We start from the raw sequence: 15,676 nt of genomic DNA, 5'->3' as shown, positions 1-15,676 counted from the left end.
TTTATCTTGTAGACTGTTTCACAGAAGAAAAAAGATGTAGCAGCAAATCATTTATACTTTTTATTGTTTTTCATTTACCATGTAAAGTGGCTTACTTAACCTTTGCTCTTTTTATATGGAGCAGAAATCAGCCTGGAATACTTAACCAGCATAGATTATAGAAGTGTTTTAGTGTGATGGAAGCAGAATTTCTCAGTTGATATTTACTGATGCTAGGAAGAGCTGATCTCATTTGCTCATCTGCATGGATGGAATAAATCCTGTGTACATCTACTGGAGAAATGGAAGAAAGCAGATCTGTACACAACCCAGTGATGCTAAGAAGGCTCTGCTTTACACAGCTGCTGTCAGCTGCTGACAGTCTCTGAACACCTTTGTGTCCATTTTCCCTCTGTATACTGCTAACTCATGTTCATGTGAGAGGCAGTTGGAGTGAGCCAGCCTGCCAGTCTGCCCCCAGGGTCTGACCTCAGGAGATCTCCCTCGCAGTGGCACATGGCTGGAGAGGGGCTCTAGCTGGGTTGTTTTCCTGTGTGTGTGACCAAGGCTGCCGTGCATTTTGGGCCAGCTAAGTTGGAAAAAAAGAGATCAAATGTAGCTCACAAACATTGTGACTGCTGAAGAGGAGCCAAAGCACATCTAGGACCTTGTTGAGCTGTGAAGGCTTTGATGAACTGAACCTCTATGTTACTTTGGGTAAAAATCATCTTCTGAGGGAAGTAATGGGTGTAAATAGTAATTCATGTGCTCAAATAATTCTATCTTTGGACTTCCATGACATCTCTTCTGCAGAGCTGGAAACTTCAGAGCCCGCTGTGCTGTCAGAAGCAGTCACCATACAAGTCCAACCTGTAGTGGATAGAGATGGGCATTGATGATGGGATGACTTCGGTTTTAGGTGCAGGAAGGGTAAATTTTGCTTCCAAAAAGCTGATAACCTCCGTGGGTTCACTGGCAACTTGGTGTATGCAGATTTTTTGGAGGAGGAGACTTCGTTGCAGGGTTAGAATGGGCTGGTGGGAAGCTGTGTCTTTGTGACGCTGCTCTGAATGTGGCATGTGCAGGGTAGTGCTTTGCAGAGTGGGTGGGAGGAGGCTTCAGACATCTGCGTGTGATTTGCCAATGAAAAGGGTTAATGATACTTGTACTGCTCGGTCTTTTGTAAGACCATTCAGACAGCTTTCAGACATCCTCTTAAAAGCTCTTTTCTGGTGCAGGGAGATTTGCAGGAGCATAAGATATTCTTGTTTCCTAAAGGTTTTCCTCCACCTGCTTAGGTATTGTCCTCTGATGTTATACGGTTACTGTGGAAATAAATGACATCATAGTCCAGGGAACCAGCTTCATGTGAGAGATCAATAAGCTTGAGCAAATGACTTGTCAGACAGTTATGTTTCCTCCCTGTTTATTACATGGAAAAAAAGGAGGTGGATGGATGATGAGAAAGTGATAAATACTTTTGTTTCTCTCTCTCCAAGGAAGTATGTGCTTTCTAAGCCAAATGCCTGTCAGTTCTTTTAGACTTCAGAAGAGTTATCAGTAATCCCCCTAAAGATGTAAAGGGAATTCAAGTCAGGGAGTTGGTAATTTCCCACTAGTTACATCATATCTTGTGTTCCATTTATTTCCATTTCATTTTCTGTTTTTGGGACCAGTTAGCCTGTAGAATACCTTAAAAGGAGCTGGAGGAGATGCTGTCAGCTCACTCTGCGAGATAAATGGGACTCCTGCAAGTACCCCATCCACCATCGCCTCCGTCTCTCAGCCCTTCCTTATTATCCTCCCATCATTAGGTGCCTCTGTCACGGCCTCTGCCATCTGCCTGCAGAGAGCCAGGTGATACTGTGGCCCCCCCTTATTTGGGGAATCCACCACAGCCCCAGATGAGCTGGGGGCATGGAAGGCAGCACTCAGGAGCTTTGCCAAAGACCAGCCCAGTTATTGTGGGGATTTTTACACGAGGTATCTCTTCCTCAGAATGAAGGAGCTTTCCCTGTTCCAGGGGGGATTATTTGGGTGGATTGCTGCAAAACGCATGAGAGGACGTAAAATGGGTGGTGTGTTTTCATCGAGGTTGTGTCAGTGCCGTAGTCCTCAGAAAGAACACAACCAAGTGAAGGTCCTAAGGTAAAGCTTGTGTCCTAAATAGCTTCTTTTGACATGGTTCAAAAATTAAGGAAGTTAAATGGCAAGTGCTTTAACTACCAGAAAAAAGCCTCTAGAGTAAATATTAAACTCTGTAGTTAAAAGAAAACTTCAAACTGTTTTAAAGCTTACATAAATTAAAGTCTATTCTGTGTGTCATGCACGTCAAAACAACTATTATCATCAGAAGTAAAGCAACAAATACTTTGCAGATGACAACATTTTTCATTGTAAGGGCACTGGTGCACTACTCAACATGTGGTGGATCATCTTAAAGGGATTAGCAGCCAATTCACTTTGCTAGAAGGTTGAACAAGGAGACCACGGTGCTGAGTGGATTTGCTGTCACTTTTTGAGGAATTAGACTGCTCTTGTTGTGACAGGAGCACGTTTGAATCCTAGATAATTTCTGAAAGAGTCAGCTGTGCAAGGGCAGTGCTTTAAGAGGTGGAGTATAGCCCATGTTTTGTTTGTGCAGCAGTGGGCTCTTTTTCAATACTTGCTTAAATGAAAAGGCCTGAAGTAAAACAGATGTAGGGAGCAAGTCCTGCTCTGACAAGACGTGGTGGTACAACAGAGTTGCAAATGTTGCAAACTGCTGTGGTTTATGGCTGAACAGAGGAGCTCGACACTGAGTCCTCTCTGGTTAATCTCTTTGTAAGCATTAGTTAGCACTCACCAGCTGTACAAATGGAGGATACACATATGTACACATAAGGATATTACCCAGGCATCTCCAATACTGCAGCATGACCTAGCAGCAGAATGCAGATGTTGCATATGCATAGTCTTTCAAACAAAGACATTTGAACAACTGTCAGATTTTACTTAAATGCCATACATCTGTGCAAGACACAATGGCAGAAGGGTTCAGTGTAAAACTTTTTTTTTTTTGGTAATGCCCCTTAAGAGATTGCAGCTCTGCCAGCTGGTACAATTGGTCTCACTTGACAGCTTCACTTCCCCACTGCACATCCCTTGATGGACCAGCTCAGCAGCACAGGGATGATGACTGCTCACCAGCCCTGAACTGCAATGGGGAGTAACATGCAAGAAGACAGTTTCAAGCATTCTTCTGCTGAAATATAGCTGCAGCTATTTAAAGCTGTGGGAAGAAAAACAGTACTGGGGGAGATTTATTGAAGCAGAACAGGGACCAAAGTGTGACGCAAACATTTTTTTGCAAGGAAAAGGTCTTATGCTTTATTGTCTGCTATTCTATCCTGACTCTCTTAGCATCATGTATGAGAGCAGGAGCTTCTTTCCTTTAGTGCCTCGCTGTTTAGACTACTGTTCTGTTTAAACCCCAGTGTGTGAGATCACCAAAGTATCAAGAGTAGCCTGCAGGGACTTGGCACTCAAAGTTATTGGCAGAGGTTAAGTCCTGTCTGCTTTGCAGAAATAGTTCTATTGAAGTCAACAAAATTATCTGTGTGACCAAGGCAAGCATGATTTGGCTCACTGGGGAGATAGCTTTTAATAGCTGATGATGCAGCAGCAGCTTAGCAGCCTTTCTCACCTTACCTGACAATGCCTGCAAATTACTCTGTAGGATGTATGTGTGTATACACAGGTGTACTCTTAGAGATTACAGCTACCTTGTGCAGAGAAGGGCTTTCTGATGTGATGGCAAGAGGAAGTGATGTGTAGAAATGATGTTAATTAATGCCATGTTTGGGAACTGTAGATGCCAGGTCATTGAGTTAAAGTACTGGTGCTGTGTAAAGCAGAGGGCACAATTCTCACCAATTGTTTCTAGAAACATTATAATCTGTTTATATGCTGTTAGTTTCTGGAAGCCCCAGTCATGATGCAAACGGCATTATGCTAAGTGAGTTTATGGAGTACTTCAAAGCAGTTCCGTGTTTAATGAGTGCTGGGCTAATCTCTCTTCCACATCCATATGTGAGGAGCCACAATTGCATGTTCATATACATGCAGGAAAATAGCTGTGCTTACAGAGCTGGCTGCCTACGCATGAAGATTGTGCCAGTACACAAGTAGCTGTGTCTGTGAGGCATTACTCATAAAACTGACATACAGAAAACTATTTTGCGTGTCATATATTTACATAAACACAAGATGGAGGTGGGGATTAGTCAGAGGCTGCCCAGTCTTGGGAGAGTTGGTTCAGTGGTGCTTTGCAGCGAGGTAGGTAATGTGTGAGGGAAAAAACGTCTGACTGCACAGACTGGGTTTCCCATGCAGTCACTAACAATTTTTTCAGTGCAAATTGGAGTTAAAAGAGGAGCTTAAGAAACAACATAAGTATCAGCAGCTACAGGGGTTAAAAAAGATTTGAATGTACAAAAAGTTAAGATTCAGCAGGAACTTGTGCATCCGGTATGTGTGGGTCAGGTAGGTGCTCAGTACAATTGCCAGCAATGACGCAGCAGGAGTGGAGATGCCTGGGGTTTCCTCTGAGAATTTCCTCATGCGGCCACCTTCTGGGGCTGCAGTGTGAGGAAGGGGCAGGTGGCCCTCAGGCAGGAGGGTGTGAGGCAGAGCCCACTCAGGTGTTTTGGTGTCCTCTGGTGTTGAGAAGCATCACCCAGCAAACCTCAGGGAGTTAGCAGCAGCACTCTCTGAAACAACAGTGCTCATTTTTAACAAATCTTGGAAAACTGGGGAGATTCTGAAGGCCTACGGGACCCTCAGGTCATTCCAGTGCTTAAAAAGGGCCCCAAAGCGTAACCCCAGTTCATAAGTCAGGTTGATTTGATGCTAGCACCAGGCTGAAAGAGAACACTTTGTTCTTTGGACTCTGTATTTTTTTTAAGACTCCAAAGGATTGAAGGTTATAAATATAATTCTTCCTAGTATGGTTTAACCACTGGTAAATTTATCAACTTGTTTTTTTTGTAGATAGGGCTATGTGCCTTCATGCTAAAGAGGCAACACCCTCTTGATAATGCACTTGGATTTCTCTTAAATTGTTTGAACCAGTAATGTGTGTCTTTTTGATTAAAAGCAAAATCCAAAAAACTTGTATGCTATTGAATCAGCCTGTCGAGTGGATTTAAAACCTGAGATTTTGAAATAAATTTGTTAACAAGTATATATGAACAATGAGATCCACTTCTGTCTTCCCCTACCTATTGTTGGCCCAGTGCGAGGATTTGTTTATAGGGTTTGCATACGGAAGTGCAAGCGAGTAACGAGGATGGCAGCTAAGAGATGATGTAAATCACCTTTGTTTTCATTCAGCCAGAATTAATATAAGAAGGAACTAAGAACCCCATTTACATGAATAAGGTAAGAAATACTGTAATCATTATACATTAGCATTCACCAAGCAGGTTTTAGCTCTAGCTTGAACTACAATTAAAAAAATAAAAAAATAAAAAAATCTGATCCAAGCAGTCCATCAAGTGAAGCCAGAAGTGCAAAACAAAATGTGAGCAGAGGGATGCTGGGGTAGAAAAGGAATCACATCCATACCAACCATGTGGAAATGTGAAAGCATAGAGAACCATGCAAGCTGTTCTATGAGGGGTAGGGGTCCCTTCCTAATGCACGGGGGACTGAATTTTACATCCCTCAGGGCAGCAGTTGGATCACACAGCCCGCAGCAGCACAGGCTGGGGGATCCCCACATGCAACCACTGATGGCAGCTGGCAGCACAGCAATGGCTGAGCAGGTAAAGATTGCTTCACCTCCGCACTGCAGCTCTAAAGGCGTGCTGATGAACTGATCAGTGTTTTGTGAATAAAAGAGCTATGAAGGCAGTGCAGAAGTCCATTATTATTTAGCTCAACAGACTCAGGTTTCCATGGGTTGAAACACTTAGTGTACAAACTCTGGGAAAGGTGTTCAGAAAACAGTTCTTTGGTTTAAATGGCCATTTCTGAGCCCCTCCTAGCAATACATACCTCTTTTTTTTTTTTTTGAAAGGAAGTATTCTTTCTGCCGGCTTTAATTAAATATCTTCCCTTCTTCCCTGTTTCCTCTCTTATGTGAGGGGGTTTCAGCTTGCTGGTGGTGGAGCAAAATGGTCACAAGTTTCTTGTTATTTCTGTAAATCTGCTGGCCTTGCTGGCTGGGAACAATTGGGAAGAGTGTATGTCAGCATCTGCTCCAGCACAGCTGTGTGTGCCAACTGGCAGGGCAGTGAGGAGGTGCTGGGCTGCTCGTCCCCCCTGCCACCGGGTTTTAGTGCTGTATAAGGCCTGGCAGCAGTTGGGGTTCAGTAGCATTGAAACAAGTTTCCAGCACGGAGGTTTGAGCGCTGGTAGGGGTGCCATGGGTGCAGTTAGAGCTCAGTGGATGCCTGGCCAACAAGTGAGATCCTTCATTCCTGGGTTCAATGCTGACAACAAAACAAAGCAAAAAAAGAGAGAGAGAAGAAAAAAGTGGCAGTTTTGCCCGCTTGTGACAGCCACATTGGGCACCAAATTACTGATCAGAGGCATGCAAATGCTCTGATTCTGTGCCCTCTGCAGGAGTGAAGATTTAGTCAATACCCTGCTAAGAATTCATCAGACAGAACAAGCCACACTGTCCTTGGTGTCATTTTATTAATTGAGCTGGAAATTTACATTAAGAGCATGTGGTCCTCAGTGCTGGTGGACGCTGATTGCTTCTGGCTATTAGCAGTGGCCACAAGGCATTTGCAAAATGTTGCTCTGAGTGATATAAAGTGAGTTGTCAGCTCGTGCTGTCTTCTGAGATCAGGAAGCTGATAAATGATGCTTGTGGCTTTCTTTGAACAGGTGTTAGATCTAATCCAGAAACTGCTGGTTGTCAAGAAATCTTAAAATGAGTAAAACAGTCATTGTGTTAACAAGTGATATGAGACTTGAGTCATTATTTCAAGGGTAGTTGCAGATCTTAACACACTGAGCCTACTGAATACTAGCTCTGTTTAAGTCAAAGAGAAACAAGTTATTAAAGTACACAAAGGCTTTCTAGTAAGACACAAACACTTCTGTTATTGCCTCAGAAAGTTACATATGTTGTGGAAGAGCTCTGAGACCAAAGGTGGAGATGGACTGCCTTGTTTGAAATGTAACTTTAAACAACAATTATAAATAATCCTTAGTACAGGAAAAAAAAAAAAAGCTTGATTAACAAGAAAGATTTTTTTCTGATGTTTTGTACTTGTAAGATTGTTTCATGGTGCTTTTTTTTTCTTTTTTTTTTCCCCTTTTTTTGGCCAGAAAGGAAAAAAAAAAAAAAACCTTAGTCCTTTGATATCTTCCTAAGCAATAACTCAGTGTGTGACCATTACAGGCCATCTCATCTCAGAGAGGTTGGGTGAGTCTGAGTGGTGCTGGAAGGGCACAGTGTGGGGTGACAGGAACAGCCCCAGGTAAAGGGCTCGCTTCCAAACAAGTATAGACTTCCCAGATGAAGGCTCTTCATCCCAGAAAAGAGGCTGCAGAAAGTACAGATAGAGCTCTATAGAACATGAATGAAATGGATTGGAAAGAACCACTTATTTTTGCTCATAGTAAAGCTAAGGTACATCAAATGAAGCTGTCGGGTGGCAGGTTCAGAACCAGAAGGTGTATATTTGAAGTAAGTAAGCTGTGAAATAGGTCAGCAAATATGTTTTGATAAGGATGTCAAAAACAGAGCTGGTTCCAAAAAAGCAAAATCATGACACAAACATTTATTGAGAGCTATTAAACACAAAAATACCATTGCTGGCCCAGGGAGACTCTGTCATAAATACCGAGAATCTTTCCAGAGAGCCTGCACCAGGAGAGTGTCACTGGCCGTCACCTAATGCTCTCCTGTATGTCTCCTGCCTTGGCAGTTGTCAGAGAGGGACTAGCAGGCAGATGGACCTCTTCTATAATCTGCCTCAGCCGTTATGTTGTGATGAAGCAGAGAGTTCCGAGCACCTGAGAAACTTGGTACAACTTCTCTTTATCTTTGGTATGGATTTTTCCTTTCTGGATGTGCCCTGTCGTTAGAGAAGCATGTACTCTATTTGTTTGTGTGGGCCTACACAGACATGAAAAATGAATTTTATCCCTAGGCTTAAGCATCCTGCCCTCAGGGGAAAGGAATTGTCCTTTTTTCATGGGAGGCATCCCACTGGCTTCAGTGAGGTGATCTCCTGACTACTGACTTCAAAGCAAACCAAGCAGTGTGCAGATATTGGAGGCTGAAGGGGATGCATCGGAACAAAATATGTTCTGTAGTTTGCCTTACCAGCTGCATTAGTCCAAATGTTTTGGTCACTACAGGTGTTTGTTACAAGACCCTAGTACTAGGAGGTGAACAGTTCGCGGTTGTTTTTGAACTTTTAAAGAGGAAAGCAGAAATCACAATACCAGAGAATCTTGGTATGATGGTTCTTTTTTTAATGCTGCCCTTTTTTTTTGGCTGCATACTTTATTAGAGGGGAATATTTTCTTCCCTGGTGTGGAGCTGTATTAGTATTTTAACAAAAGGCACAAGAGGCCCAACAACACACAGATAAAATCATACTGAGCTGTGCTTCCTGGAATGTGGCACATCAAACAGGGCTTTGTTGGGGTGGTTAAAGAGCTGGTTTCATTTGGATACTCTTTTGACAGAATGCATTGTTTTCAGAGACCCTGGGAATTATGCCTATAAAATGCATTCAGTGGCTACATTTAGGAGGCTCGCACTGGTGCGAGCGTTGTCTGGGGGCCTTTAAAGGCCAGACATGAAAGCAGCACGGTAATCCACAAGTTGAATCTCATCTGTCATGCAAGAGCGTTTCTCCTGACATCTTGTGTCCACCACTGGCTGCTGGGCAGGGGTCCCAGAAGCGCCATTGGCCTCATACAACTGGAGGAAGGGATGGCATAGAGCTTCTGCTCTCTCCAGCCGGTCAACAGGGACTTAGGCTAGTGGGCTTTACTGGCCGCCCATTCAGGGAAAGGTGTGAAGGCTGTGTCCCCCCAGACAGGGCAGGTGATGTGCAGGGCACTGGACAGAATCAAAGCCCCCAGTTTTGGACTGTTCTGCAGGCACTGCTGCTGAGGCCAGCAGGTCTTCCCAAATGCCACAAGGCTGGCAGGGTTCAGCACTGCAGTCTTCGGGCTCATCTTGAGCTGGGAAGATGTCTGTCAGGCAGCCCATGGTAGAGCCGACCAGCAGGCCAGCTGACAGTCGGGAGAAAGCAGGGAAGAAATCCTTCTTGTATTGAACTCAGAGTAGGCTCTCCTCGTCCTGGATGGTGTTTTCCAGAGAAATCCTCTCTGTCCTTGCAGCCTTTTTCCCTAGCCTCTGTGGTAAGGTGTGCTTGAGGATACTGATGTAGTGTATAGAAATACAACACATCTTAGTTTCCACACACAAAGGGGGGAAAATACTTCCTAGTCTCATCTGATACCACACTCAGATGGATTTGAGATCGAGCTTTGGCTCCTTTGGGTGTGAATTTGGTCGTGGAGCTGCTTGGAGCTTATGGAGTGGTTTGGGGGTGCTGAGTTGCTGCAGCACTGGGCTTGTGATGTGAACACAGGTAGAAATACTCAGGTTCTTCAAGCTATGAGGGAAAATGGATGATAAAGTCTAGAAATGCTGGCTGAAAACAGCCATAGGGTGCACTTAGCACTGAAGCTGTAGTGGGCCAAACAGACATCAGGTTAGTAACTTGTCTTCCAAAGGAACTTACTTGGAGGATTCTTGCTTGTCCAAGGCTTTGGTTTCTGTGCCATGCTCAGGTTTAGTGTTGCTTCGTATTAAGTATGTAATTCTAGATCTTCACAGCTATTTGTTGTGTTCTTTTGTCTATAAAAATAAAATGAATCATCTTTATCTGTTTCAGCAGTGCTTTCTCTATCTTAGTTAATGAGATTTCCTGGCAGATAATTCTTGAATTAGTTATCAGTGTTTAGAAACTCCCGAGTGGGGCTGGATACCTGAGAAGATAATGAGAGAAAAAAAAAAAAAAAGAGTGTACTGAAAGATAGGTTAAACAGCTTGGTATATTTGTGCAAAACATGCATAAAATGATCTGGAAAAATGCTGGCACTGCACTGCAAAGCATCCTATAGATAAGAAGGGAGTTTGTAACTAGAATTCACCTTCTATGCAGTTATGCATTATGGCACTGTCATTTAGTACATAATTATACTCTTTTTGATTAGGAATCTTGCCTTTTCTCACTTATAGTTATGTTGATTCCTGTTCCTTCAGTGTCTGCTCTGGTACTAATGATGGTAGAAGAAGTGATCTGATGGTACTAGTTAAATTCCTGATGACTTTGGATAAACAAATTAATTTCTCTCTAGCACCGTCTGATTTACCTGTGAGAGAAGTTTCTCATGAAAGAGCTCTGTTGGAGGGATCACCACAAGATTGCTGTCACCCGTGAGCTGAATGCGAACACATGGAATGGCACGAGACACTGGCCTGTGCACAAAACCTCTCAGGTGGTTGGGGAGAAGTAAGGGCGGGGACCATGGTGTGATTTGCTTTGCAGAAAGACCTTAAATTACATAAGGAGATGGTGATGCCTTGTGTCTTGCATGCGAGAGACTTCTTTTAATTAAAACCAGAATGTATTAGCATAGGGATGCCAAGAGAAAACAAAGTTATTTTTAAAGCTCACTTTCATTCAGTGACTATTTTTGAAATGCTAACGGTAGTATATTTGCCTTGTGCTTCTGTATCATAAGCAAAATTTGCAAATGTTTAAATAGGATACTATTTTGACACTTGGCAACTCCAGCTCAAATTCTGCTGACATGTTTTTACGGCTTGTTACTACATGCATCGAAGTTCCAGCCTAGATGCTTTGCATCATGAATGCACAGATTGATCTCTGCAGGCTTTCAGTATGTGAGGCGTCCCTTAGAGCCCAGCAAAGCGGCTCCGTTGTCACTGCTGCAACATGCCTGTGGTCTGCAGCTGAAGTTCCAGCAGAGGACTGGTGGACTGTGCCCTGCAGTGTTTGTTTGGAGAGCAATTAAAAGGCCTTGTGCTGAATTTTAGCCTGGAAAAAGACTGATAAAGATTCAGTGATTATTTCAAGAGGTTTTAGTGCTTTGCTCATTCTAGGCTGAGTACGGAAACCACTCTGAAGTAAAACAACCTTGGTGTCCGTGGACTTGCGCATGCTTTGCAGTGAGCTGGGCTCCAGAGTGGTGACTTCTGCATCAGGAGATGAGAAGTCCTCAAGTGGCAAATTGTTTATTGCCTATCTCAGTGTATTTATTGGAAACCTTTCCCTGGAAAACCAGGAAGTTTTAGGTCTCTGTGTGGAGCTGAGCAAACAGGAGATTTGCTCCCATTTCACTCTGGAAGTGTGAGGCTGCTTCTGGGAAGCACTGAGCTTTAGGAGAGCAAGCAGCACACTGAATCAAGAGATACTGAGCACACAAGTACTTCTCTGGGTCAGGCCTTATATAGCCCTGACTTGGAAATTGCAGTGCGTTGGTTCTCTTACCTACTGTTGCTGCAGTCTGCTGATTTTGAGTTTGCATAGCTGAGGTTTCCGTGTGAATGGCCAGAAAGTGTTGAGAGTGTTCAACACCCTATCAACCTCTGAACACTGGCACAGAAATACGTCTTTTCTTGTGAACTCCATTATGCTAAGTCCCTGTTAATTTTTATGATATTACCAGCAGCATGGGAGCCTTTCTCACCAGGAAAACTTATGGACAGGCTTGATATAAAGCACTTCGTGTTCTCCCAGCTTTCGTGGTCTTTTCCTTCACCAGGGAGCTGAAGTCCTGGGAAGAGAATAAGCAGAAGTGTAGCTAAAAATGAAGATAATACAACAACAACAACAAGACAATCTCTAGTTCAATTCCATTTTACAAATCAGAGTTACCCTAAGGAATAATTTAGCATAGACTAATAGCAATAGGAAACTTCCTGTGGGGACCACTTATGCAAGTTCTACTCTAGCAATGCAAATTGCTATTTGCAATGAATGGGATGGAACTCTCCAGTGTATGGAGGCAGACCTGGGCTAAAGTTTAACCTTGGCCTTGCAACTCCAATATCTGCCATCTTTGGCTGTTGGTGGGCTCTACCAGCCAATTTGGTACCAGTAGTACAGAAAAGCTGGCACGTGGAGCTGAGGGATGGCATGGCGGTGGGGGGAGTCACAGAACAGAAGGGCAGTCTGAGCACTGAAGAGGAGCCAGCTGAGCAGGTGAGGTGCTATATAAAGCATTCAGGTTGTCTTCATCCTCTTTAACGAGCAGCTGTTGAATGCATCGTGCCTCTGCCCCAGGGAGCTGGGCTGTGAGCTGCTGGTATCCTGCCTGTGGTTCTTTGAGCTACCTTTTTGCTGTGGTGGCACTCTAAAACTCTGAAATCTTTTCTGAAAGCTGGAGGTGAAAAAAACCCACAGGAGAATTTGCAGTCACTTCATGGAAACCTGGGAGAGCCTGGCCACGTAACTGGGCCACTGGATGTGGGGAAGGCAGATGAGTGTTGAGTGGGATAAATAGAGGAACAAAGAGAATTAAGTGCTAGCTGGTGAGTATTTCCTAATGTGTGCAAGATCTAAGGAAGAGGGTGGTACAAACCATGGGATGGGGAGGCAAGGAAAGATAATAAGAAATATCCCAAACCTTTGTTGAGATGAGCGCTCTGTAAAAAAAAACGCAAAGGTTTCTTATCTTCTTACCTGTTTAAAATATGTAATTGTTCAAAATTCACAGCACCGCTGGAAGGTGAGTCATAAGATAATTGCAGTGGATCCACAGGATAGCTAACATTTTAACATAAGCAAAGGATCCTACCAGCCTTTAAAAATGCTGCTTTCCAATACACTGAAATGTACAGCTTGTGCAGTCTGGCCAAATTTACAGCTGTAAAAAGGCTTCTAGGCCTCTGTAGGTATTTCTATAATCTCACAGGGATTGGGGGAAGGAGCCATCCTTCAGCACTGTGCTCCACAGGTGGGCTCCCTGCTGCGAGGGGCTGGGAGCAGCAGGAAGCTCTCAGTGGCTGCCTGGCTGGAGAGCTTTTTGCACTAAAAGTTAAATGTGGCTCCCTCTTCTTAGCACAGTAGCACCTGCCTGCTGTGCAGATAAACAGCGACTGTCCAAATTATTGTGAGCTCACTTGTTGGGATGGAAGAATAATTAAAAATGTTTGTAATGTACATAATGTAAATACAGAGGCACATTTGTGGAACAACAATTTGAAAAATGTAGTTACGTGTATGGGGCTTTACTGAGGTTCTGGAGCCAATCTCTGTTTATAATAAGCTGCAAAGTGAAAAGCTTAGGAAAAGATGAATGTGCAGCATTTAGCAGCAGGATGCTTTGTCAGTGATTAATGCAACTTAGCTAGTTTTACTGCTTGGCAGTTTTACCTCTATGAGGTGCCTGTCACCATGTAGTCTATCTATAATCGTATTGTCTGTAGCCATTTGGACCCACAACATAAACCATGATAGAACAAACAATTCTGGTGTCCCACTGTTCAGTCAGATTATTAATAAAATGCATATTCATTGTGACAATGAAGCAGGCATTTTCAAGCATTTTATGACTTAAAAAAGCATCTTTTTGGAGGTACAACATCCTTTTGGACAGTTATTAATTACTATCAGATTATCTTGGATGAAATGAGTTCTGGAGTTCACTTCCATCCTCCTGAAGGACAACATTTATTTTTTTCATTCCAAAGCTTGTCTGCATTTTTAACACAGCATCCATCCCTTGCAATCATGTAAGCACAGCAAACAGCACTGGTGCCATTCCAGTTGGGTGAGCCTCCAGGAAGCCTTTAGAAGAAGCCCCCAGCGGGGACACAAGAGCCCTCAGGGCCTTTGTGGTGGCTGTGGCTGGAGAAGCACTTGTGCTGCACGGAGGGGACATGCTGGGAGAAAGCTGGGGCCAGAAAGCTGGGCCAGGCTGTCGGGACATGCAAGCTTGCCCTTATGCGGAAGACCTGCGACTTGGTGCTTTTTGGGGGAGTGGCACTGGCAGCGAGGTGGCCGGGGAAGGCTTGGGATGGGAGCGGCTGGCAGCGACAGGAATTGGGAATGGGGATTCCCCAGTTCTGCAAGGGGGTGCCCCACACTTCCACATCCCCACCCCGTCACGGAGGCTTTCCAGTGTTTCTTTTCACTTCGTACCTTACCAGTTGCTGGTTGTTAAATATAGAGGAAGCCTGATTTAACCATTGTTTCTCTTGACAAATTTTTCCAGGTTACAAAAGAATCGCTGTTTTCTCAAGACTTCTGGCCTTGACTATAAAAAAACAGCAGTGGGATGTGGAGGACCAGTCCGACTTGGCACTGCTGTGTGAAACAAAAGCAGCGATGTTTTTTGCAGGTGTGGATCTGCAGAAAAAGCTGCATGTGTGGTAGGAGCTGACCCTTTTTCTCCTTGCCTGCACCCTTGGTTAAAGCTCCCTGTGGCTGTACCAGCCTTTAGCGGACGATGAGAGGAGACATGGGTGTCCAATGGGGTGCTGAGAGCCTGGGGGTGGCGGGACGGGTGCCCACACCTGTGGACACGCTGTACCTGTCCCGTCCTGTGCTGTGGGTAGGCAGCTGGCTACTCCAGTGTTGGAGTCCTGCATAAGAGGCACGGCTTGCAAGCTCGCCCTCCGTCTGTCTTGTTCGCCCGGGAGCTACATTTTGCATTCTCCTTATTCGACGTGGATAATGACAAGGTTTAAACAGCATATCAGATAATTAGTTCTGAATGCATAATTTAATACCACTTCTATGAGTATGGGAAAATGCCTTGCCCTTGCTTAATTTAATAGGTGAAAGGCAATGTATTAAACTCAGCATGGTGGAATACCTGTCTTTGTCTTGGTTCCAGTTCAGATTCATATAAATATTCTTCAGAGTTCTCCCTGCTGTCATCTGCCAGTTTGCACCATAGTGGTTGTGAGGGATTTTGCTACAGAAACGCTTCTGTACAAAAAGAATAGCAGATCAAAGCCCTGGTTAGGGCTCACTGGTTCCAGTTAATGCCTGTAGTGATCTGAATGGAAATAATGGCAATAGGTATATCAGCATGCATAAATTACAAACAAACAAAACCCGAAACAACAAAACAGCAGGTAATACTGCATGGTTTGGACACCGTGTCCAGTGGTTGCAGTCTGTCTGTGCCTGGGGCATTGGTATGGCAAAGCCCACGTGTGAAGCTAGAGGCTCCACTCAGCAACCGAGGAGCAGTGTGGTAATAATTGCCTTCCATCACCTCGGAGACTGCATAGCTCTCTGTAGCATCATTTGCTTCAGGACAGAAGTGTCTGTGTTTGTTCACCAATTCAACATGGTGAGAAAATATTCCTGTGTTTTGTTTCTAAGCTTATTAAAAACATGGGAGAGAGGCTATTCCCTTCCATTTTTGACACTTCCAGAAATAACTATAGTTGAAATCTGCATGACTTTCATGTTGCCTCTTTGAGAGCAATAAGAGTGGTGCCTGGGTGTAAGTCCAACTGAATATGAATTACTGTGCTTTCCAAGCGTGGTGGCACACCTCTCCTTTCTGAGGAGATGTGAAGCTGTTATACGATGTAGAGTGTCACTTGTAATTTCAATCCAGGTTGCTTTGTTTTTAGTCCTAAAGGTCTGAACACAGGGGGTCCTCTTGACTGGACTACCAGCTT

At 44.0% G+C, this 15,676-nt stretch overlaps 1 protein-coding gene and 1 long non-coding RNA gene across 8 annotated transcripts in view; one reads left to right on the top strand and one right to left on the bottom strand.

Annotated features, from left to right (window-relative positions):
- PLCL1 (phospholipase C like 1 (inactive)) overlaps positions 1-15,676 on the top strand; it is a 205,041-nt gene that overhangs the window by 103,518 nt on the left and 85,847 nt on the right. Inside the window, exon 1 of one of the 5 annotated variants that reach the window (XM_048058459.2) lies at positions 14,251-14,376. The exons of 1 other annotated variant lie outside the window; for it this stretch is intronic. In XM_048058459.2, the coding sequence (XP_047914416.2) occupies positions 14,314-14,376 (63 nt within the window). In that variant the 5' untranslated portion in view covers positions 14,251-14,313. Of the gene's footprint in view, positions 1-14,250; positions 14,377-14,414; positions 15,340-15,676 lie in introns of those variants that run through there. 3 more of the 5 variants (XM_048058460.2, XM_048058456.2, XM_048058463.2) reach the window with 3 other exon arrangements.
- Positions 6,765-15,183, bottom strand: LOC106039977 (uncharacterized). Of its 3 annotated transcripts, none has more exons than XR_001209600.3 (5): positions 15,142-15,183; positions 14,854-14,969; positions 11,523-11,808; positions 9,747-9,993; positions 6,765-6,898 (listed from the first exon to the last, which is right to left on the bottom strand). It is a non-coding gene; the product is annotated as an uncharacterized lncRNA (long non-coding RNA). The 3 variants fall into 3 exon arrangements; XR_007161263.2 differs by having other exon boundaries at positions 11,722-11,808; XR_001209601.3 differs by having other exon boundaries at positions 9,747-9,862; positions 11,722-11,808.

The sequence above is a fragment of the Anser cygnoides genome, chromosome 6 (genome assembly GCF_040182565.1).
Source record: "Anser cygnoides isolate HZ-2024a breed goose chromosome 6, Taihu_goose_T2T_genome, whole genome shotgun sequence".
NCBI classification, from domain to species: Eukaryota; Metazoa; Chordata; class Aves; order Anseriformes; family Anatidae; genus Anser; species Anser cygnoides.
Note: the sequence above shows the minus strand (reverse complement) of the source record. Positions and strands in the feature narration are given on the sequence as shown.